The sequence below is a fragment of the Motacilla alba genome, chromosome 2 (genome assembly GCF_015832195.1).
Source record: "Motacilla alba alba isolate MOTALB_02 chromosome 2, Motacilla_alba_V1.0_pri, whole genome shotgun sequence".
Classification (NCBI taxonomy): domain Eukaryota; kingdom Metazoa; phylum Chordata; class Aves; order Passeriformes; family Motacillidae; genus Motacilla; species Motacilla alba.
In genome coordinates, this window is record NC_052017.1 from 125,333,326 (window position 1) to 125,358,121 (window position 24,796).

General features: G+C 36.5%; 1 protein-coding gene across 4 annotated transcripts in view; it reads left to right on the forward strand.

Moving 5' to 3' along the window:
* CPNE3 (copine 3) overlaps positions 1-24,796 on the forward strand; it is a 34,327-nt gene that overhangs the window by 4,730 nt on the left and 4,801 nt on the right. For 2 of the 4 annotated variants that reach the window (XM_038128732.1, XM_038128730.1), the window contains 14 exons: positions 2,808-2,866; positions 9,686-9,825; positions 10,485-10,664; positions 11,831-11,905; positions 12,356-12,427; positions 13,201-13,284; positions 14,905-14,994; positions 18,602-18,700; positions 19,831-19,917; positions 20,483-20,542; positions 21,526-21,659; positions 22,085-22,139; positions 22,237-22,288; positions 22,924-23,057. In XM_038128732.1, the coding sequence (XP_037984660.1) occupies positions 9,694-9,825; positions 10,485-10,664; positions 11,831-11,905; positions 12,356-12,427; positions 13,201-13,284; positions 14,905-14,994; positions 18,602-18,700; positions 19,831-19,917; positions 20,483-20,542; positions 21,526-21,659; positions 22,085-22,139; positions 22,237-22,288; positions 22,924-23,057 (1,254 nt within the window). In that variant the 5' untranslated portion in view covers positions 2,808-2,866; positions 9,686-9,693. The other 2 variants (XM_038128729.1, XM_038128731.1) reach the window with 2 other exon arrangements.

A 24,796-nucleotide genomic window follows, 5' to 3' on the forward strand; every position in this document is an offset into this window, starting at 1 on the left:
GAGCGGCCGCCTGGCCCGGCCGGGGCGGGGGGGCGCGCGGGGGCTCTGCGCCTGCGCCCGGGCCCCGGGGCGTGTCCGGCTGCGCGGGTGTGGCCGCCGCGGGTCGGGGGTCCGGAGGCGCCGCGCTGCAGGTGAGGGTGGGGCCCGGCCGTGCCGCCGCCGTGTCCCGCGGGGTTCGAGCTCTTGGGCCCTCTGCCCCGTCCAGTGGGACTCGTGCGGGGCTGGGGCGGCAGGGCAGGGCTGGGCTCCGGGCGGCTGCTATCCTGGCCCTTCCTCGCGCGAAGCGTCCCCGCAGCTGCGGCCCCGCTTGCTGCGGGGGGACGCGGAGCGCGCTGCCAGCTGCGGCTGCTGCGGGGATCGCGGAATCGCTGCCGTCCCGCAGGTAGTGGAACTCGGTGAAGTTAGCTGTAGGCCTGAAGGTTTGAGTCCGTAGTGCCGGTCTCTGTGGCGGTGTAAACGCCACTCTGAAATGCACCTTTAACTCTGGGAGAGGAGGCTTTCGAGAGTCAGCATCGTTCCTGAAAACAGCATGCTGTTCTTTCTGAGCTGCTGGTTGAGTGGGTGGTTGTTTTCTTTCTTCACTGTAGTTGCATAATATATGCAAGACAAATCTTAGATAATGTTCATGTTGTCATAACTTACTCTTCCACTGGGGAAAAGTTTTAAAATGTGAAACCTCTTCACTTTTGCTTACATACACCTATCTTCAAAGTTAAGTATCCTCAAAGTAATATGTATTGCCCTGCCTCCAACACTTACATTTATTTTCCTGGAGGGTTATGTCCCTAAAGGTACGAGTTAAAAACATTTTTGTGGTGGTGCAAAAAGTTTTTTTAGTAAAAGTAAATACAGTCAAACTTAATCACACCCTTTTTTTTTCTTTTTTTTTTCAGTTGGAGCTTTGAATTTTAACATTAAATGTGTATACTCATAGAGGAAAGATGTTTTGAAGTGCATGCAGAATACCAAAAAGCATTTGAAGGGAAAAAAGTAGGAAAGATGTTAAAGGAGTAAGATAGAGGTCCTTTTGTTTATCTATTGTGGTGTTAGAAAGAATGCAGTGTTTTTGCAACAAGTATGTTTGTGCTAAATGTCTTAAAATTAAACTATACAGATTCGTTGTAGGTGACTGTTAGACTAATTTCAGTTCAGGTAACAAAAGCAAAAAGCTATTTCTGGTAGGCTGAGTAACTAAGCTATTATTAAATGTCATCCAGAAATCCAAAGTAGCAGAACTGGTACCACAGTGTTTGTACAGTCTTCTTTAATGCTAAATTTTTCTCTGGACTTGAATGCTAAAGGAAAGCCATAGTGTTAGGCATAGTGTTAGGGGTAATAAAACTAAAATCTCAACTGTACACATATCTGGGATGGAATTAAATTTTTTTTAACCTTAATTTGATTTAGGAACAAATGCTGCCATTACATGGTTTCCTAAATGAAATACCTTCAGGGACAAAGCTGGGGAGTAAGATACCTTCTATTCCTTCCTGTTTATTTTCCTGTGAAAATCAGGATGCTCTTCCAACATAAGTAATATATGATCAATTTAGTGTTTGTAGATATTAGCTCCTGTTAAACCCAAGAATATTACTTCTGTTCATAGGCAAAGATTAGGCAAAGATTAATACTGGCCCCTCCTAGCGTGACATTTGAAGGTGTGGTATGGCTTGTGCAAGCAAGTAGGCAGGAAGCTGAATTGTGGTGTGGTTTTTTTTATAATCTTAAAGGTCTTTTCCATCAACTCTGATTCTATTTGATTTCTTTGGTTTATCTTTAATATTGCTTTAGATGAGATGCTTTTGCTCAGACATTTTGAAAGGCCATTATTAAGTGTCTGAAGGATTTATGAATAGAGGAATTTTAGGGGCTTGGTTGCTGGATCCAAGCTTCTGTTTGAGGAATAGTCTTTACTGATTTGAATTGTACTTTGTTCTCAGATTGAAGGAGGTCTATATCCTTTAGATCCATTCCATCTTGTAGATTGAACAAGTGCACTTTCACTCAGAGCTTTATCAAAGGCACAGTTAGAAGGCAGCTGAACTAGTTCTAGTTGTGGCAGTTTGCTTCTGGTACTTCCCCTACCCAGAAGGGTTTTTAAAAAAATACTCATAGCAGGTGATTAGCATATGTGATGATTCCAGGAATTAGCATAACTGTGTGCCTGTCTTAGGAACCACTGCCTGTGGATATGCAGAGCATGAATGATGCCTCCCAGGCACAGGGAATGCTGAGTGCAAGTAGCTGCTGTAATACAGAACTGGAGGGCAGCTGACTGGAGAGCACTTGGTTTGCATACAGGAAGGTTTGAAATACTTCTGGGCTGCAGTAAAGTGCAATTTTGTGATTGTTGGTTTCAAAATGTTATTGTTTATACTGAGATGTGCTGGACCACTGTGGAATACTGATTTCATGGACTTTTCTTTGTCATCTTTTAGCTGTGTAAGGATGCACAGATTAGTTAGAGCATAAGCAGTGGGGGCTACTGATTTTGATCTACTTACTCTAATCCACTGTCCCCTTACTGAAAAAAAATAAAATTAATGAATAGGACAAAACCAGTAATTGAGTCTTCATTATTAAAATCTTAAAGGGCTTTTCTTGCTGGACTTTTATAATATTTAGTATGTATTATTCTCTAATAAATGCTCTGAGTCACCCTTGAGTAATCCTTACAGTGCTGCTGTCATGGACACATAAAACGCTTATTTATTTTAAGAGGAACTGGATTCCTCAAACCTCTTACTTTGATTGATCTATAGGAATAACAATTCTTGGTTTTAATTTCCTTTCCTTTCATATTTTAGTACTACTGTTGGTTGAAGATTTAGCCTTTTGCTGGGAGGCCCAGAGGCAGACTTCTGTGGTAAGTTACTGTAACTCATTTTTAAGAACTATTATTTGCAACAGTGAAGAGGCTCAACATCCTTTAAAAAGAATCGTAAAAAAGATTAGTTTAAAGCATGTGTTCATCTGCATCTTGTTTCTACAGTAAAGTACAGCAAGTTTTAGTGAGATAAAGGTTTTTTCTTTCTTATGGGTAATGTTCATTATGTAGTCAATCAGTCAGTGGCCGTACACAGAGAAATTGCAATGAAGAACACACAGTTTAAGATACCATTCACACTGCATAGTTGATAGATGGTTTTACATGAAATAATTGGTATAAAGATACTCTGATAAAGCATATAAACATATATGCAAGGAGCACATGTTCCTCTGGTTTGCTGCTGTATGCTTAAAATAATTGAATTTTGAAGTCAGGAGATCTGTATTACTTAATTTTCTTGTTCAAGGCACAATATTACCGTATATAGTTTAGCTCACTTGAAACATCACCGAAATACTTTTGTGCGAGGAAGATGCTGGAAAGAACTAAGCATTAAAGATGTGCCTAAAAGGCAAACACATGTATACAGGATTAAAAAAATAAAATATATTAAAAAAAAAGACCAACAGAAGTAACTATTTAGAAGTAACTATTTTGAAGTAATGTTGTGAGCAGGTGTCCTGTAAGTCAAATTAATATTTTCTTTGCATTGGATTTAAAAAAAAAAATAGAATTTTAAACTTGTTCTTTGGCAATGTGACTTACTGATAGATTTTTATATACGGAAACAACCTGCAAATAGTTGTCTAACTTGTTATACCAGTGTGCTATCAATCTAATAGAGTACCATAAAGCTTATATAGATAGATGATTCATTTTCCACACAGAAAACTATGCTTCCATTCTCACGTATGCATATACCTCAGATTTAGCTTGTGTTTTTGATTGGTATAATCCCCAGTAAAATGAGCGGTGTGGTCATTAGGTTTTGTCAGCCTAATCTTACTTGTTCAGTTCAGAATGCTCCAATTCTTTCCTTTATACTAAATTGTGAATATGAGAATCATGGAGTCATTTATGTTGAAAAAAGATCTCCAATGTCATCAAGTCCAACGTGTGAACTATCAGCATCTTGTGAACTAGGCCATAGCACTAAGTGCTACAATGAGATGCTTCTTGAACATCTGAGGGTGGTGACTATACCATCTTAGTGGGCACTCCATTCCAATGGTTATCAACACTTTCCATGGAGAAATTCTGCCTGATGTCCAACCTGAACCTCCCCTTGCACAGCTTGGGGTGATGTTCTCTTGTCCTGTCACTTGTTGCTTTGGAAGAGGTTAAATATCTACCTGGCTACAGCGTCCTTTCAGGGAGTTGTACAGAGCAGTAACGTGCTCCCTGAGCCTCCTTTTCTCCAGGCTTAACACCCCCAGCTCCCTCAGTCATTCGACATATGACTTATTCTTTAGACCCTTCACCAGCTCTGTTGCCCTTCTCTGGACATGCTCTGTGGTCTTCAGGGCAGTCAGGACAAGGGTGAGAGATGCAGAAGTCTTGACTCCATGTTTCAGAAGGCTGGTTTTATATATTATGATACATATTATATTAAAAATGCCACACTAAAACTATGCTAAAAGACAGAGAGAAAGATGCATCAGAAGGCGAGACAGGAATATGTCCTTCCTGAATGGAGGGGGCCAGAAGTGGACACAGGATTCAAGGTGTAACCTCACCAGTGCCAGGTGCAATGGGACAATCACAGCCCTTGTCCTGCTGGCCACTCTCGTTTTGCTACAAGCCAGGATGCCTTTGGGCTTCTTGGCCATCTGTACACACACTGGCTCATGTTCAGCCAGCTGTTGACCAGCATGCCCAAGTCCTTTTCCACTGGGCAGATTTTCAGCCAGTCTTTCCCAAGCCTGCAGTGCTTCCTGGGATTATTGTGACCCAAGTGCAGGATGCAGTACTTGACGTTAGCGAACCTCATACATACTTCTGAGCTATCACTCAGGAAGTGATAGCTGTATGAGAACTGGCAGAAGATAAAACTTGCACTCAAGATTTTGTGTGATTCTTCAAATTCAGAATGACTCAAGCTGCTTCAGGTACTTAGCTTGTCAGCACATCAGCTGGACAATTTTTCCAGCTGTATTGCCTGTAAACAAACTGAAAAGAGGAGTCATAATTCCAATTTGGAGGTAGGATTTTTAGAGAAGCTGTTTCTTGGGGATTGTTTACAAATGCAGTGATGAAATTAGGTTCTGCAACAGTCTTAGCTTCTGTAATCTTGTACGAAATGTCTGTTTCCTGTGAAGTGGTCTGTTTCCTTCAGAACTGAAGGGTTACCTTGAGATTTAAAAAAATATATATTTATGTGCATGTAGCCCAACATCACTAGCAATTGTGTTGCTACCAGCCCTATCAGTGAGAAGAAGCATCCATTTGTCATAGTTTCATTGTCAGCTTCTTGCAGCAGACATAGCATTTTCTGCCTTTTTCAGTCTGGTGCACAGCTGACATAAAATGCTGAAGTTTGGCATTACGGCAAGAAGATTAGCTGATCAGAAATTGACTTCATTTGCAAGTTTCTGGTTTTTCGTTCTGTGTTTATTTGGGCCCTGAAATATCTAAAATTATGGATTTTTGGTCTAATGCCGTTAGCAGTTCTCAGGAGCTAGGAAATGTTCAATGACAGCAATAGTTTCCATCAGAAGAGGTTTGAGGCTTATGAGTAAAGACAGTGATGCCAAACCTGCTTAATTAGTTTTTCTGCATTTTGGTTGGGTATCTCTGCTCGTCAGACTGGATGCACCTATAATTGTAATGCTCTGCAAGGTTATCTGGGCAAGCCAATACTGTCCTCTGACATTGCAGAACAGAGAGGATTGCTACAGTCTAGCAGTTCCCAACTGCGCTGCTGGATCATTCTGATAATAGATCTGTTCCTTTCCAGGTAGAATGCCATGTTTGCAGTTTCTGTTGGAAAACAGACAATGACTCAGTTGTTTGATGTCTACCACTTATCTTTATTAGAATCATCACTGGAGTTCAAAGAACATTCTGATCTATAAAACCGCAAGACAAGACTAGTCCTTGACTTAGATTTTTGCTTTGATAATTACAAGCTCAAGCAGAAAGACATGACATAATCAGTTGACCTAATCACGCTCTTTAGCAGCCTAGACATGGCAGAGGATCCCTTGGGACTGTACATCACTGCAGTTGAGATGTATGTTACATATAGTAATTTTCAGTCTTTTCCTGTCCGTATATACTTTTTAAAGCTTGGCTTCTGCAATTATAAAAGCTATTTCAATAAAAAGGATGACAGAACTATCACCTGCACACATTCTGATGTTCTTTGCCTCCCTTTATGGTACCCTACTTGGAGGGCAAGTTGATAGCTTGAGAAAAACAAAGATTTTAATTAAATATGACCAACATGGAGCACAGCTACTTTAGTAACACTTACTAATTAAAAAACTAAATCTCTTGTTATGTGTTGTAACTTACTGGCAGTCAAGGCTTATCCTATCATAGCCCGAACAATATAATCTGTCCATGTTAAATTATTCCAGAATTTCATATGTTTAAGTAATCTGGTCATGTATCTAGAATATTTTACATTTGGTTTGCCTACTAGATGTGTTGTAGAATGGTATTTCAAGAGGTAATGCGCTAGTGCACCCATGATTTATTTTCAGTGTCCTGAAAACATGGCAATTTGCCAGACTCTATTACATCAAGTTCTCAAGAAGAGGTTGCTTGCTTACCTGGCAGTGACTGATCCTTGAGGATGTTAATCATCTTTAGAAGCCCTACCATCCCCCTCTCAAATCCTGGGAACTTATCAGTTTACACGGGCTTTTAGAAGTGAGGAGAATTGGGTGGAGCTGGCGTAATTCTTCCTCTCATGCGTTTGGGTTGATGAGGATTTGCGCAGCATGAGCAGAACCCTAGCAGATAGTGCAGTTTGAAAGACTCCTGACTTCATCCATGTCAAGCATGTGTGCCCTCTGCAAATTCTGTAAGGTGTGCAGTGTAGTAAGAGGGGTATCTTTTGTTTGTTTGCTAAGTTTCACTCCCTTAAATACCACTTTGGGTTAATGAGACATGACTTTTTCTTGCTAATAGGTATTTTACTAAGTTTTAATGTTTATAATGTTACTGAAAATCAGTATAACTATTTGCAGTAAAATGTAGCAATTTTATGGAGGAACTTTTTTTTTGAGTAAAATAGCAAAATTATTTCTGGAAATGTATTTATATTACAGACCTCTTCAACCTATTATACAAATATATATTCATAATAGTTGCAAAGCTTAGTAGAAAAAGGCCTTGCATTATTTTTCATCTTGGATTTTTCAAAACTGGAAATGGTAAAGATTAAAGGACCATCTTGTGATTTGTGAAGTTTTGTTCTTCATCTGAGTTTTAAGTGTCTTCCACTTAAATAAATGCATGGTTTTGTTATAAGTTGTCTTTTATCTAATATGGACACAATTGTTGCATCTCAAATGAGCATTTGCATTCAGAGGAGAGAATCAGCCTTTTTATTCTTCCCTTCTTTATGCTAAAGGATGCTTTTTGCACAGCACCTCTTTCTTAATCTGCTCTTTCCCTGCATTAGATGCATAGTGGGAGAGTTGGTGACCTGGAGGAGGAGAGGAAGTAAAAGAATTTATGTGTTTATGTGAAAAAGTACTTGAGTTGTACAAGAAGTGTGAGTACGCACATAGACAAAGAGGAAAAAGCTGACCATATTTTTAGGTTGACTCGGTGCTATCCATTTACCAGCGATTTTGGAAATATTACCTTAACAAAAGAAATGGGCACTTTCAAGAACTCTTAATAATGAAGAGTTTCAGACAAGTTGAAGCAAGAAAATTTTGACTGGTTTGAAAGTGCATCTCAATTCAAGTTTAAATTTTGTTGCATTTCATGCAAACCCTTTATACTTGCTGTTGCAGCATCAGTGGGAGTTAGAGCATCATTTTGTCAGCATAAAGTTGTTTTTCTGAAAACTGTCATTAAAGAGTCATATACTGGTCTGCACTGGATTGTGTGGGAAAGGCACTGACTGTTAATGAGCTCGGTCTGGCAGCCAAGAAAGCAATAGGAAGTGGAAAATACCAGTATAAAAAGAGAACCAGGAAAAAAGGGGCAGACTGGTTTTAAGAGGTATGCTTTCTAAGCCTAAAAACCATTGGTCTAAAAATTATTTTAATAGTTAGGCCTTCACGCTTTTCTCCTCAAGGACAATGAATTAGACTTTATAAAGTCAAGGGAACAAAAAGATACTCAAAGAAGAAATCACATTTAATGTGTTTGGGAGGTGCATGAGGATCTCTATGGATCTGACATGCTTCTTAAAATATGTGCATGGATGTTTGAGTGTTTCTTCTACAGAGAATTTATATGAACTTCAGTCTCCACAAGGTCCATCACTGAGATAGCAAAATGGAGATGAGACAACATGTGGATTATGCCCTAGTGGAATACAAGAAGCCTCAGGAAAATTCCCACGGACCCCACAACGTTTTCTTTCTCCTATTTTCAGTTTGTTCTTTGTCTTTTCCATGTTCCTTTCCTTTTTTGCCTCTAAAAATCATTCCTTTTCATGAAAAGTCTTACAAATACAGTGAAAGGAAGAGAGCTGGGTTGGATTAAGTACAGTTTCACATTCAAATACGAATGCATATGTTGCTAGGGAGCTGACCAGATAGAAGCAGATGCCTTTCCTTCTGCCTTGTTCTCTTTGGTGTCTCATGCACTTTTAAGATAAATTAATCCAGAGGGATACTTGGTGTAGACTGTGGGCTTACTGGAGAGCAGGCAAACCTGAAACTAAAGGGGCTTGGAAGCTTCCAGGGTAGGCTACTGTGGAAAGGTTTGGAAGTTTTAGTCTGAGTCAAGGATGATTTTACTGTAGAGGTTTACTTCCCTAAGAGTTATTGGAAATGATCAAATCTATCCTTGAAGTGTATAATTATGGAGATTTTATATATATATATATATATATATATACATATATATATATGTATCTATAGAAATTAATGTGGTGCTCAGATCTTCTTGGGCTTGCAAATGCATGTTACGCCAGTGTGGCATTCATAACTGATAATCAAGTTGTTTCTGTAGGTTTGTAATATGTATTGGTCTTAGTGGACATTGTCCAGTGGACACTGATGGAGGTACTTAAAGAGAAAATGTAAAAATGCTTTCAGTTATTCTCTTTTTTTTTTTTTAATGGATCTTCAGAAAGAGTAGTTCCCCCAGTTTCTCAGTTATTACTTGACTTCAAAGTGTTTATCCTTATTATTGAAATTTGTAGTTGTTTTTTTAGATTTACTAAAGCAAGATAACCTGTTACCTGCTTAAATGGCTTTTCCAATTCTGTCATGCTTATGGTTTCAGCATTTTGTTACAAATAGAAGAGTATATAATACAATTTGTTTTCCATATTCATGGAATTATTAATAATAGCTACATTATAAGATACTGACATTCATGTGGGTTTTTGGGTTTAATTTAAAGCTTCTGAAGTTTTATTTTCAGCAATTCAATTTTTCATTTGGTACCTCAGACGTTCTCAGAAACCTGATCTTATTTTTTATGTGCAGATTTTGAAGTTAATTTTTATACTTGTGTGGAAAAGACAAGACTGTGACAGTGATAATGCTATAATAATGTTGGTACATCATAAATTGTAAAACTTGCATTTGTAATCTCAAATCATCACTTTTGACAAACTAACACTTCTTGTGATCAGTTAGAGAGTTAATGCATTGTGACAATCATATTGTTTGCTTTTTAGTCCATTTGACGATGATTTCTGTTGCTGCTTTCTAGTGTAACAAATGGCAGCACAGTGTGTGACAAAGGTGGAGCTGACTATTGCCTGCACCAATCTCTTGGACAAAGATGTTGGTTCCAAGTCAGACCCTCTGTGTGTGCTTCTCCAGAACACAAGTGGACAGCAGTGGTATGAGGTACAGCCTGATGCTTCTCACAAATCTGCTAAGAAAGCATTCTGAACTTGTTGAGCCTTTTAAAACTCTATAGCATATGATTTCATTAAAATATTTTAATTTTGTACCAGCACTTTTGAATAGTTTTTGTTAGATTATATCTCTAATAATGTGGTGGTTTTGATTTTTCCCTTAACTAAAAACCAAGCTATGTCAAACCACAACAAATAGTTACATGGGCAGCGCATGAATAATGATTTGCTATTAAATACTTACAACTGTCTGCTTTTTAGCATTGTTCCCCAGCCGTATGTGGACCAACAGAAGAAACCTTCTAAGTGCTTTAATGTGCTTTTATAAATACAGTATTTCAAAAGTAGGGTCTCATCCTGGATTTTACAGTACAAGATTTTATGTTGGTCTTTCCTATGCAGGAATAGGTCCCACCTTATAGGGAGTGATGAAAAACAGGTCAAGTATCCCTAACTTAGAGCAGTGGATTTTGAAATATAATGTGTATATATAATGTTTTGTAATATAACTTATATTTTATGAAAGCTTTATAGGAAGATACTCCTTTGTATTTTAAGAACTTTTGAATATTTAATAATAGTGTATTTGATTTGCTTGCTTGTTTAGTTTGGGAAATACTGGATTAAGTAGTATCTTTCTAATTTCAGGTTGATCGCACAGAAAGAGTTAAGAATTCCTTGAACCCAAAGTTTTCCAAGAAATTCTTAATTGATTATTATTTTGAGCTTGTTCAGAAACTTAAGTTTGGAATATATGACATTGATAACAAAACCTATGATCTGAGTGATGATGACTTCTTAGGAGAATTGGAATGTACGCTGGGACAGGTAAGGATGCAGATGAATTCCCTTAGAATTAAGTTACTGAAAATCATTAGCCACTCTTATCTTGAATTTATCACTATGTTCTTGTGTAGGTTGAATACTGTTAAGTTGAACACAATGCTCTTCATTTGTTTTTTCAAGCCTTAGTATGGTGTATATGCATTTTATTTGTAAAAGGTCTTGAGATGATGTCCTGAGATGTGCTCTAGGATGGTGACTGTTGGAGTGCTATCTGAAAGAAAGTGGGCTGTCAATGAGCACAAAGTTGTAGTAATTGCAATTTATTTACTCAAATACTCAAATTCCTATTTTTATGCTCCCAAAAAAGAGAATCAGCATAGAGCAACGTATGAGTGCTCAGAAGGGCCATGTTATCCTTGTAATCTGCTTTCCACTCCATGCAAACAATGATCCTAGTTCTGCCAGCTGTAGATTTACTTCTTTTTCCCACTCATATTCTGCTATTGATGCTATCACAATTGGGCAGCTGCTTTTTAACTTGTTCTTTTGAATAGATCCTTCAAAGGCACTTCTCAGAAGAGTTGTCTTGGGATTTTTCCTGCCCTGTGTCTTAAGCATTTATCCTTATAATGCACTTAAAATAAAGAAGCATTGTGAATTGAAATTCAATGTCAATTAAAAATTAATAATTCATTCTTAAGGTAAAGAAGGAGTAGACACACTTCTGAGGAAGCATTGCCTAAATAGGGTGAAATAAAATCAGAGGGAAACTGTGCAGGGGAAGGCTGATGATTTTTTTGAATGACAGAGATCGTGTTTATAAATCTATTTCCTGAATCCATTTATGAAATATGCCTTGCATACATGTTAAAGGTATGAATGGAGAACTTAAAGGAACAATTTGAAATTGGAACCTAAGGTATTATCTTTGTCCATGAATATGTGTCATGTTACTAGAAAACATTTTTATTCTTATTACTCCTGAAGCTCTGCATATGCTCATCTGCATGTGTATTCTAAAATTTTGAAGTGAATAAAGTATTACCTATTTATTTATATAGAAGATTATGGTAAGTAAATGTAATGCTGTCATCTTCACAAAAAAGGAAAATTACTAAAATGAAAATGCCTCACTAACTTGTTTAATTTCTTTGAAAATGTATTGAATTGTGTTAATAATGCTTGATACTCAAATTCTGATTTGGCAGATAGTTTCTAGCAAGACTCTGACAAAACCATTAGTACTTAAAAATGGCAAACCTGCTGGAAGAGGAAGCATTACGGTAAGAGAGTTAAGAAATAAATGTCTTCAGAGTTCATCCTTAATTGTTTCTGGGTTTTATTTTTAGTTAGTGGCTTGAATGCAGTGAGTCTATTCCATACTGCTCTAAAGCATATTTTTTTCCTTCACTAATCTATTTTTGTCACGTATTGTAAGTCCCATTGCAAAAATCATGAGGGCATCCAATGGGCTCCTGTTTGGGGCATATCTTTGTGAGTGCCATCATTTATGGTAAATAGATGGAATGGAATCCCAGTGTCAAGTCAAATTGTTCCTCTCCTTCCCCCCTGCCACCCCCCCACCCCCCCTCCCCCGCACCCATTTTTTAATGCTTCACTTGTGAGAAAATATGGGGGCTTTTTTAATGGGCATGTCATAGGAATTCTGTGAATATGAGAAAACTGAAATGTAGATCCTGAATAAAAACTAAATATTTTGTTTGCCTACCTAGATTACAGCAGAAGAAGTAAAGGATAACAGGGTGGTTGTATTGGAAGTAGAAGCAAGAAAACTGGACAATAAGGTATTTAAGTGATTGCTGTTTCTTTGATAAAGTAGTAAAATCAGAGTCTTGTCAAAGCAGGAAACATTTGAGTATTCATTCTCTTTTTTGCTTATAAAATAAAATCCATTAAGATTTTACTTACACTAAAAAAGAAATTGAAGTAAGATTGCTGCACAGTAACTTCATTGACTGTTTTGAAATGAATTGTAATGTACTTCTAAGATAAATGCATTTCTGGGGTAGTCCATGAGCAACATGTTCCCATTTAAGTGTAAATTCTTACATTTATTAATAAATAAAAGGGAGTCTTGGTATATCCATTGGTTACAATGGCTATATAAATGATTGCGCATTACCTCTCTGAAATAAATGGTGAAAACTGTAGTTGGTGTGTATGAATTTGTTATGTTGACTATAGGGCTGGCTATAGAGAGACTTAAAAACAAAATTAGAAAAATAATAGAAAAATCATTTTATTTTTACCTTTCGATTTAATGGTAACTGGATGAAATCCTTAGTTTCCTGTCTATCCATTGTAGTACTTGTCAATATAAGTATTCTTTTCTTTGAACTGTTGGGTATTTGATATATGGATGTTTTTCTTCTAAATTGAAGGACATTCCCCACTTTTCCTCTTTCACAGGTGTTAATATATTCAGATTTGCATTTCATCATCTAAGGCTGTTGTTCCCTGAATTTACTTTTTGTTAATCTAAGTGTGTGTTAACTGGAATTTAATGCTATTCACACTACAGGCTGTTCTGAGATAATTGCATTTTATTTAAATACAGGATTTTTTTGGAAAGTCAGATCCTTATCTTGAATTCCACAAACAGACTGGAGATGGAAACTGGGTGATGGTTCACAGAACAGAGGTAGGATATTTTCAGTTAAGAACAAAGAGGTTAAGGTTATTAATTTCCAGTGTGTCACAGTACTAGAGATACAATGCCTTACAAAAAGAATTGACTGCCCTGGAGTTGATGCAGACTACTTAGAAATTGCATAATCTCTTCCACTGACTTTTCTGGGAAATCTACCTTATTTTCTTTATGCTGATTTTGATATATGCCATTCTGTTTGGGAAAAAAAAAAAAACAAAACAAACCACTTTTATTTTCCCTCTAACTTTCAGCAATCTAGGGGAAAACAAATATTTTTTGAAAAAGAACTGCATATTCAAACAGAGACATTTGCTCAGTTCTACCAAGTGCTGGGGTAGGACTTGGGCATTCCTGACTCTGCTGTTCTTAGGAAAGTGTCACCTGGCTGTACCCTGTACTAGTGAAAGTAATGGTGCTAAATGCTTGCATAGCAAGGGCAAGCCAAGGAGAATGCAGAGTGAGGGAAAACCTGTTCGAGCAGCAGCAGCAGCCTTTCACCCAGGAGGAGGTGTAGGGGTCCTGTGACAGCAACTGACAGGCTAAGAGTAGTTTCAGAATGTGTCACTGTAGTGGTAGCTCAGGGCCCTGTTAGAGCTGAGGTGCTGTACCCATAGGAAGTGGTAACTGTATTCATTTTGAAGTATGGAGGTTGAAGAACTATAAATCCTTTTTGTCAGACTTACAGTTTCTCTTATGAGGTGGTTCTTCTGATTAAGATGCATCTTTTCTATTATGATTTCAGTCATCAACTTTAGGAATAAATCCAGAATTTGTTGTTTCTACCTAGAAATGTCTGGTGGATTAGTTCTTTATGTTACTGGTTCAAAAAGCTTTTTTTTTTCTAACTACTGTTTTTATTTATTTAATTTTCAAGAGAGATTTTTCTCAGCACTCCTACAGTGTTGAAATTATTACTATTGTAAGGTGTTATTAATTAAGTAGCACAGATTATGTGTAGTTTCTTGTACTTCTGTAAGATCATTATTTGGTATATTGGGTATATTTACAGATAACAGTTGACAAATTTTGAAGATCTTTTAGTATTATTTGTAAATAACACTTTAGTGTTTAACCTGAGAGGCCTTTTATCCTCATGCACTGTTCTTACTTTACTACACCATTAATTTCTTGAGGGCATATTTTCATAAATGACAATTCAGAATAAATAATATGTGGGAGTGAGTTGTAAACTCTGAAGCACTGATGTATTCAGAAATTCCAATGTAATATTTTTCCACACATTTTTGTTAATGCATGTCTTTATATGTGTATGTATATATGTGTGCTTATTAAAAGAAAGCAACCAGTATCTTATTTCTTTAATGATAAATCTAACTTTTTACAGTGCAGTAGCTGAAGGATAGAAGTAGGTGATTGTGAAGTCTAGCAAAAAATGGAGCAGAAAGAGACCATCTGTTTTTGAACAATGGCATGTTAAGAGTAGTTTGATTTCTATCCTGTGTATTGGGATTTGGAATGCATTGACAGCAGCATTAGTCAATTGTTTCTTGCATACAAAAATCATGGCATGAAGGTATGACCCATTACAATGCCTACTTTCTGCCCCTGTGAACAATGGTGTTCTGCCTTTTTTTTTTGTTTTTCCAAAAGGTTATTAAAAACAACCTGAATCCTGTTTGGAGGCCCTTTAAAATCTCTCTCAATTCTCTGTGTTACAGTGACATGGATAAGTCAATCAAGGTAATGTATATTAAATGTGTGTATAAATTAATGCATTAAACGTTTAAATATGTAACAAGGTAAAGATGTGTTATTCTAGTTACTGTGGGTTTTTTGTTTCAAATTTAATTGAAAGTGTTATGTCTCTTATTTGAAAGGCACAGATATATGTTTTAGGAGAAAAAAGGAAAACTGCACATTTGCGATGTATTGTGTGGTAGAAGCTGGTCTTTGAAAGTCTGGGAACACAATTGAACACAAGTATCTTTGAAATGTCCAGTGCAGTTTCCTATTTTTATTGTACACTTCTAGCATGACATCAGCTGATATTGGTGGTGTTAAAGATACTGTGCAATGAAGAAGCATTTTAAAGGCTAGAATATGCTTTATTCTAGGTGATGGATCTTCTAATACTTTGTTACTGGTGCAACAGATAACATTAATGAAATTTTTAATATACTGCCTGATAAAATAAATTACATTTAATATACTAGCTAACAGATGTAGGTCAGATACAACCTGTGAATACAGTTTTAGCAACTTTTTCCTCTTCATATAAATCTGAATTTTCTGTCAGAAAGGTAATCAAACCTGTGAAGTAATAGTTCTACCAGGGCTTTAATGTTATCTATTTTCCAATTTTATCTTGAATAAATTGTGTGTAACTACTGAATATTTTTCTTTAGGAATTCCCTTTAGGGGTGGAACTGAAGCTAAACAGCCAATCAAAATGCCATTTATAACCTATTATGATCATTTTAGAAACCTTGTATTTAAGTATTTGAAGAAGAAACCTGAAAAGCCAAATGCAGCTAACTGCTATATTTGATGTTTGTCCTTTGGGAAGGAAAACTTAAAGCATGATTTGCATCTAATGGGTATTAGTCATTTGACTTGAGGCAGTCCTGGAAAATCCTTAACAGCCATGGGGATCTGGGTTTTACCAGCGCCTGGATGGATTTAAATACATATTTATAGAGGAGACTAATGAACAACTTTACAACCCCAGAACCTTCTTCCCTTGCTGCTTCTATGTTTTTTTCATCACATTCCTTTCTGCTTCCCTTGTCCCTAAAACAGTTGTGACAGCTCTTACATCTCCATATACTATAAATATATTTCTACTTTTCAGTAATCACCCATACTAAAGCTATAGACCATTGATCTAAATCTATCTCTGAAGAGTTATTCTCTGCTCCGTCATCATTTTAATAAAGTCTGTTCTTTGAAATCTTACCTGAGAAGTGTAGGTTTATATCTAGAGGAAATAGACTTTACTTGGAATAGTTATAGACTTGCAGACCGGCAGTTTGATTATGCCTTAACTTAGAAATGCAGGACCTATCACTTCAAATATTAAAATGTAGTCAGGATTGTATTATGGAATGTTATTGAAGGATTAAACAATGCCTTTAACACTTTTATATGCACACAGTTGCATGTGTAATGGGCTGTTTGGCATAGTAAGTAAAACCAGCAATTTTTCTATGAGTGGCTTTTCACCTCTTTAATGGCTTAGTTTGTGTATGCCCAGCAGTGCACAAACCAAGTTGATCCTTTATCTTCTGGATTCATGGTTATGTTCCATGTGAGTGTGTTTGCAGTCAGTGAAGTTCTTCTTGTCTCAAATGTGAGCCTTTCGTCTGGAGCAGGCATGCCTCATTCTGCTGGGAAAAATATGTTAAATCACATTGTTCCCTATTGCTATTGCATGTCCATGAGGACATATATGGAAAATAAAGGAAATGCTTCTCTCTTGTCTGGAATAAATATTAAAATTGGCTTAAATGGGTCAAACATGTCAAGGAAGACAAATTTTTATATCTTCGAAATAAAAAGGAGATACCTCTACTAACTGTGCGAACAGGTATCAGAACTACTGGGTCAGGAAATATGTTCAGTTTTAAATTTCAGCTACTGAAGCACTTTGCTGAGTATTTGATTGGCATCATTTATGGCATTCAGAAGAATTTACATAGCATCTGCCATGAACATTAATTAGCTTGTTGGTTCTTTGGCTGCTTGCATAATTTAAGGTGCTGTTCAGTGCATGTGCATGCATTTTTTAATTTATTAGTGAATTCAAAATGTTGTAGTAGTGCAAACTGCGAGAGAGGTATGTTCTGTGCAGTAGAACTTTCAGTCTACACATCATGTTTTGTACTTCAGTAGTCCTGTTTGTTTTCAGAAACTTAATTTCTTTCAGAAGCTCGAGTGTATGTTGATGTGCTTTGTTTTGCTTTTTTGTTTCTAACTGAAATACTCAAGTAATCAGATATATTGTACCTTACATTCAAGAATCAATATTTTTAGACTTGAAAGATGGACACACAAATAGCTGTTCAGTTTAAGCCACACATACTCTGAACATTTTTCTTGAAGTTTGCATTTTGATTCCAAGTAATGTGGGATACCTACTCGACTCTTGCTTTATTATTGTTTCTATTTATAATTATCATTATTAAATGATTTTAGTATGGTTTTATGTGGTTTGATTAAGTTAGCTATCATATCTGTGTTGCTGAACTGAAATAAAATATCAGAAGTGGATGCAATTAACATAAACTTTTGTAGACAAATCTGTCACTATAGGACACAAAATGACGACACGGACACTTGCTCTCAAGGTGAACAAAAAAGGGAAGTTTATTTTTTGATTCCAGCATTTATAGTTTTCCAAAAGTGACAGTGGATTGGAGGGTGACAGTGCCACCTCTCCAATGACACTGGACAGACTAACAGTCTATTAAATTTCTCTTCCTCCATGAAAGAATGCAAAACAATGAGTTATTTACAGAAAGTGTGTGAGAAAGTTTGTTACAAGAATGCAAACATCATAAGGCTTAGCAAAATCTTAAAAAGTCAGGGTGACACAAATCACCACTATTTTTAATAGAAAAGCAGTTTGGTCACATTTTCAAAGAGAAAAAAACCAGTGTTTTTCACTCCTGCTTCTTTGGTAGATTGGTCTGTTAAAGGAGTGCATCGATTGAATAATAAAGCTTATCATTAAACTCTCACTATAAGAGATGAGATTTTTAATTGACATTCAGATCCATGAAGCGTAGATCATAGTTTAACAGATCCACTGTTTAAATTTGCTAATCTTAAAAAGTAAAATTTAAATATTGTTTCTAGCTTTAGGGCTGAACCTTTATATGCTTATGAATTCTGTGTTATTTTGAGGATTAATGAAGTAATATAAAAGTGTTGCTAAAACTCTTGTGATTGCTTACATAACTGATTTACTAAATTTTTAGGTGGATGCTCAGATTCATGATGAATGTAAAAAACCCTACATTGTTTTCCTACTCTTCCCAACACCCCATAACTCTCAAAACATAGTTCAATATAATTGGTGTTACTTGCTCATGTAAGACCTGGCACTACTTAGTATTCTCATCTCTCACCTGAGTAGAAGATGAGATTCAAAACTGAGTGTGTTGGCTTCTACCCAATTTTAATCTGTTTTAAGTGCAACCCTATGTAGTTCTAAGACTTCAATGCAAGAAAAACTCTGTCATATAAAAGATACAGAATGTTTGGGATGTTCAGGTTTGCCATTTCAGTGTTCATTGTTTTTGTAGGGCCATTTCTGTTACTAACACTAAATAATGCTGCATTTTAGGTTGAGTGCTATGACTATGATGGTGATGGGTCTCATGATCTCATAGGAAGTTTTCAAACAACAATGTCACAACTGAAGGAAGCATCTCGGTTGTCACCTGTAAGTGTTACACAGTCTAAGCTGCCTGTGTGTTCTTTATAAGCTGTTTTGTTCATATTGCAGCAAAACCTAGGCCACCTGGCCGCAGTTGACCTCCAAGTTGGGCTAGGCTACACCTTGACATTGCTATTGTAGTTGAGGCTGAAACAGCATTTGCATTGTTCATCCATTTTCCTGGGATTAATGTCTTGGTTGCAATTATTATTATTATGTATCTAAATGCCCCACCATCAGCACCAAAAAAAAAAAAATCACTAATCATAAAAATACAGAAATAAAAAAAAACCCTGGAATGTCAAAAGACAGGATGCAGCACAAATTTAACTATAGTTAAAAGACCAAAGCTTGGAGTATTTTTTTCAAATATTATTTAATAATTTATTTTAAAATGTGGCACTTATTAATTATTATGTATACTTCAGTGAATATGAGAAAATTCAGTATTTATGCCACTGCACAAAAATACAGCAATGTTACATTAGGTGGCTTTTTTCTAAAGTGATACTACCATTCCTGATCTTATGAACTTTAAGAGTTTCTAAACCTATTAATAGGCAGGGTTTACATGTAGAAGACAAAAGTTGTCATGGCAAACATAACATAAAAGTATATGTTTTATGGATATGTGTGTTATCAAGATGTTTTACCATATTTTCCTTTAGTGCTGTAAAACCTCCAGAACTATTTCTGCAATAAAAATACTGGGATCTATATACAAGAGTGCATGCTTGTACTTTCCTAATATTTTGAGTGTTGTATTTGTACTAAATAATAAAAATAATAACTCTAGCCACAGCTTCTGGAAACACTGATGCTTTGTTTACTTTGAAAAGGAAAGTTGTTAGCAGAATCCTCAGAGGGAGAATGGTACAGAATTTCTTTCTCTGTTTGAAATACATTTGTCAAAACAAATGTGTTTGTAGACTTTTGGGTAAGAGGGGATTACTGTCTTGAGAATGTGTTTTTTTTCTTGCTGATATTGGGCAGGCTGGGTTTAATTTTGCTGGATTACTAAATGAACTTCATTTTTAATATAAGCCCAAAGTATAAGTCCTGAAATAAAAGATTATTAAACTTGTTGCATAAATGATACTATAATATTTTTGTTGGATTTGTGTGCATTCATGCAGGTTGAATTTGAGTGCATCAATGAGAAGAAAAGACAGAAGAAAAAGAACTATAAAAACTCTGGCATTGTGACCGTTAAGCGTTGTGAGGTCAGTAATCTGGAATGATTCTGGTTTTAAGTGTTAAGGCATAACAACTCTCATTTAGTATATCTTCATCCTCAAATTGTAAGAAACTTTAAAATGTCTGAAAGTTCCACACACCGTAAATATTTAAGGGACTCTGATGCATTAAAGAAGACAAATTGAGAGCTGAATTACCTACCTGTCCTTCCTTGTCCCTTCACTTTCTCTTGAAGACAATGGTTGCTTACCAATTTAAGTCATTTCTGAACCACTGCATTTCCCAACTCACTGTTTTATGGCAAAGTAGAAAACTCTGTCATAATGTGTTATTTTATAAAGGAAAGTTGTTTTGAAGCTGCTTTGGTGTCTGTCTGTAGTTTTGTTAAAGGCCTCATTCTGATGCACTGACTGTATGGTGGTGTGTGTTGCAAATATCCTGGTTGCAGTTGGTTGGTGGGATAGCTCTAGGGCTAAATTGATGCTTTTAATGGGTAAAGACAACATATGTTTGGAACCTTAGAAGTTGCTGCAATATTATCTGGGTTTTCTCCCACTGAAAAAAAACCAAATTTCTGTCTTCTATTTTTAGATCATTGTAGAATGCACATTCCTTGATTACATCATGGGTGGATGTCAGCTGAATTTCACCGTAAGTTAAATAATTTATTTGAGTACTTTTTGAGTTTTGGAGCAAATTGAAGTATGGAATTGATTGGCTGTGCACTTTATTTGATGATTGTATTTTTTTTCTTGTCAACTTTGTTGTTGTTCTGTAGCATGGAGCAGGAAGCTATTTTGCCAGAGTGCTTCTAGTCTGTTCAGAAAAAAAATAGTCTTCACTCTTGGCAAACGGTTCTGAACCTCTGGTTATGTTCATTAAGAACTAGCTAAGGTGTGTGGATGGAGACCAATGAGGAATTTACTGATCTTTGAAAGCAACACATAGAGGTCATCATATGGGTTAGAACCCTTAAGTTATGTAATTTGTGAACCAAATGCAGAACAGTAAGTAACAGTGTGATGTCTTTGCCTTATTAACATGCTTCATCACCAAAGCAAAGAAGACCTGTTGAAGTCAGAGAAAGAGCTCTCCAGGCTTCTGTAGAGCCTGACTAGTTGTACTTTTGAAAAGAAAGTTGTGTGTGGCCAGATACAGAATGAAATTAATTTACCAGATTTTGAAGAGCTGCTGTGAATAGTAACTGAAAGTAAACACAGTGACAACCTGACAGCATGCCCAGAAAAGCTGTAGATGCCCCTTCTCTGAAAGTGTTCAAGGCCAAGTTGGATGGGACTTTCAGCAACCTGGTCATGTGAAAGCTGTCTCTGCTCATGGCAAGGAGGTTAGAACTTTAGATGATCTTTAAGGCCTCTTCCAAGCCAAACCATTCTGTGATTCAGATGAAAGTAATTTCAGCCCTTCTGGAGAGATGCAGAGCTTTTGAGGGTTTTGTTATGACATTGTTTGAAAAGCGTTAGTATTCCAAGAAACCTGCATCGAAGTACTGTGCCTGTTAGATTTGTAGCGGTTCTATTTTCTACTCTTTCATGGTTTTCACTTTGGCTTTGCCACAGGTAAGAAGCATAATTTAACTTTTAAGAGCAATGAGATATAAATGCTGCATTTGACAGGTGGGGATAGATTTTACAGGCTCCAATGGAGACCCTCGCTCTCCAGACTCTCTGCATTACCTCAGCCCTAATGGAGTTAATGAATACCTAACAGCCATTTGGTCTGTCGGGATGGTCGTTCAGGATTATGATACGTAAGTGCTTGATTTTTATTTGGATCCTTTTTTTAGATAAATTTAGACACTTGCAGTAGCTTTTTAAACCAGTGTTGAAGATGCCTGCAGATATACTGGAATGAAACTTCTGAGCTAAGTTGTAGAACTAAAATACCATCATATAATTGCAAGTATAAGTTTGTGTTTACTGCAGACAATCAGGGCTTTTCATAATCAATAAAAAGAGCAGCACTGATTTAAATATATGCTTATATTCTTGCCAGTTTGGTGTTAAAGGCTAGTTTTGGTACCAGAAACAATTATAGTGGGGAACTTCCATTTTATTTAGCCTCTTAAATAGCATTTTTAATGATGAAGAGCAGCACTGATAACTATACTTACTGAACTATGGCAGCTTTAAATGGAAGGCACTGACTTTGTTTTCTTTAAAATTGCTTCTCTAGAGATAAGATGTTTCCAGCATTTGGATTTGGTGCACAAATTCCTCCTTCCTTTCAGGTAAGGGAATGTGTAAATGCACTTCCTGAGACAGCTGAAAGCACTTCAGGAGGAGATTGTATATGCAGTCCTGACCATGTTTTCTGTGTCTTCACAGGTATCTCATGAGTTCCCAATAAATTTTAACCCTTCAAACCCATTCTGTAATGGTAAGTCTGAGAAAGTAACATCAGACCCGGAGAGTAAAATACCTAAGCTGACAGCATAAAGACACTGGAAAAGTGAACTGAAGCATGTTGTTCCAATTAAATAATTATTTTAGTCCTGTAGCAGGAAAAAGTTTACAACCAATTTCTTAGGAGAAATAGCATTACATCTGTCTTCTGTAAAGATTTGTTAAAGAAGTGGTTTCAACAGCCAGGGTACAGGGCTGGGAGCAGTTCTCTTGTGTTGTCAAGACACTTTATGCTACTTCGCTTCTGGTGTGGAGTTGTCTGGTTTGAGCGTGGTGCTGCTAATGCCTGTTCAGTGAGGCCTCTCTGATCAGACTACCAAACACCACAAGCTGCCAGGTAAAAAGAACTGCTGTAGTTCAGTTTCATACCCTTGAGTATTTGGCCTGTCTGTTCACACAAGGCAAATCATGTTATGTATGTGCCTTAAGCATTGGTCAAACTGAAAGCTTCCATTGTTCATGAATAATTTGGTTTTTTTCCACCGTGGTTAGATTTAGATCTTTGCACCATCACTTCAAGTAACTGATTTGTACAGCTTTAGGAAAATCAAGTGTTTCAAAATATCCTAAATCTAATATGAAAAAAAAAAATCTATTTCTGTTCTCTAGGAATCCAAGGCATTGTTGATGCATATCGAGCCTGTCTTCCTCAAGTGAAGTTATATGGACCAACAAATTTTTCTCCAATTATAAATCATGTGGCAAGATTTGCTGCTGCAGCTACTCAGCAGCAAACAGCATCTGTAAGTTCTTTACGGTACTCTTTGTGTTTCTCTACTTTTTTTTTTTCCTTCTTGTTTATAAATACTTTTTTCTCTTTTAAATTTGTAAGTGTGTTCATTTGACAGTTGGCCCTTTATTTTGTGAATAAATGTTTGTTACCCTTAAAACAAGATAGATCAAGTTGTTTTTTGCAACTTGTACATAACAGTCCTGTTCATCAATTAACTAAATAAACTCTTCAGATTTGAAATAGAAATTTAATAGTACACAACACCTTTATGGTGTCTTCTGTTGAAAGCTCTTGCAGTGCTATACAATTGCTAAAATCTAATTTAGGCAGGATTTTATTTTTCTCTTTATATCTAAGAGACTGATTTAACCTCAGCTGAGAAAAAAATTCAACTCGCCCTTGTTCCACATCAGATAGCTGGGATAGAGGATTAACTAAGGTAGTAAAGAAGTAGATGGTATAGCTCCTGACACCTAGGTACCAACACAGAGAATTAATTGTACTATAAAGGTTTAGGTGCTGTATGGGCTGTGCCCTCCTCCATATTAAAATTTTATACATGAGTTGTTGGCCATATTGAAAATAGAAATTCTGAAGACCAAGTCTTGATTATTCAGTCGTGTTGATAATGCATGGAAGTTCAGAAAATCCTAAATTACTGATGACAGCAAGTGCTGGTGTATTTGATGTAATGTAAAATAAGAAAATAAAATTAGCTGGTTTTGCATGTAAAATTATCAGTAGAAACCAATTTGAAAAAGAGCTATGGATTTTCATATGCCGTGAGGCTGGTAAGGTTTTGTCTTGGTAGTCTTTCACTAGTAGCTGCAAAAAAAATGTATATGTATGTATAAATATATGTATACATATACATATACATATATTTATATGTATGTATGTCTGTATCTTAGGAAAGGAGCAAACATCTTGTTGTTTTTGTTTGGGTTTTATTAACATCTTTGTAGTATGCCTAGCAAGAGATTTATTTTTCCTGCCTGAAAGGATGGATTGAAGACAATTTGCTGCCTTGACATTTAATACATATCATAGTCATTTGGGATTGGCTTTTGATTCTGATGCTGATTTTTTCCAGTATGGAGGAAGTATGAGAAGAGAGAAATAAATCTGATGTAATGTGCTGTCCTGCTGCAGTTGCTTATAGCTTTCTGTGGTCATAACTGCTTTATAGATGTTCTTGCTGGAGTGGGGGAGCAGACTAGCAGAAAGCAGGGAGAAAAGGTGATACCTGAACAGACAAGATAAGGGAAGAACAATTATTTGAAAGTAGATAACGGCAGATGGAAAGGAAAGTAGTGAAGAGAGACTAGATTCTAAGAATACTGGGTGTATCTTTGGGACTTGAATTTATGCTATTCAGTAATCATCTGAAATCTTCATTTGATGAGGGAAGACTGGAAGTTCAAAAAGCATTTGATAATTTCCAGACTTCTAGCTCATTTTTGGTGCTCCAATCCAGAACAGAAGCTAAGATGCCAGCTCTTAGAAGCCCCAACAGAACAGTGGAAGCAACTCAGGTGGTACTTAATTAAGTTACTGATGTACTACAAAGTTGTCTGAGACACCTTGGTAATTAATTTCATGAAGCAGCTGGAAAACATGATTAAAGGAATTTGAAAATGGCTGTGTATTTCAGCACTAAAAGGTGTGATTTAGGATTTTCCGGATACAATGAATGAAGTAAAGGGTAGTTTTTCATAAAGATACTGATAGACCAGAAAGGAAAGAAAT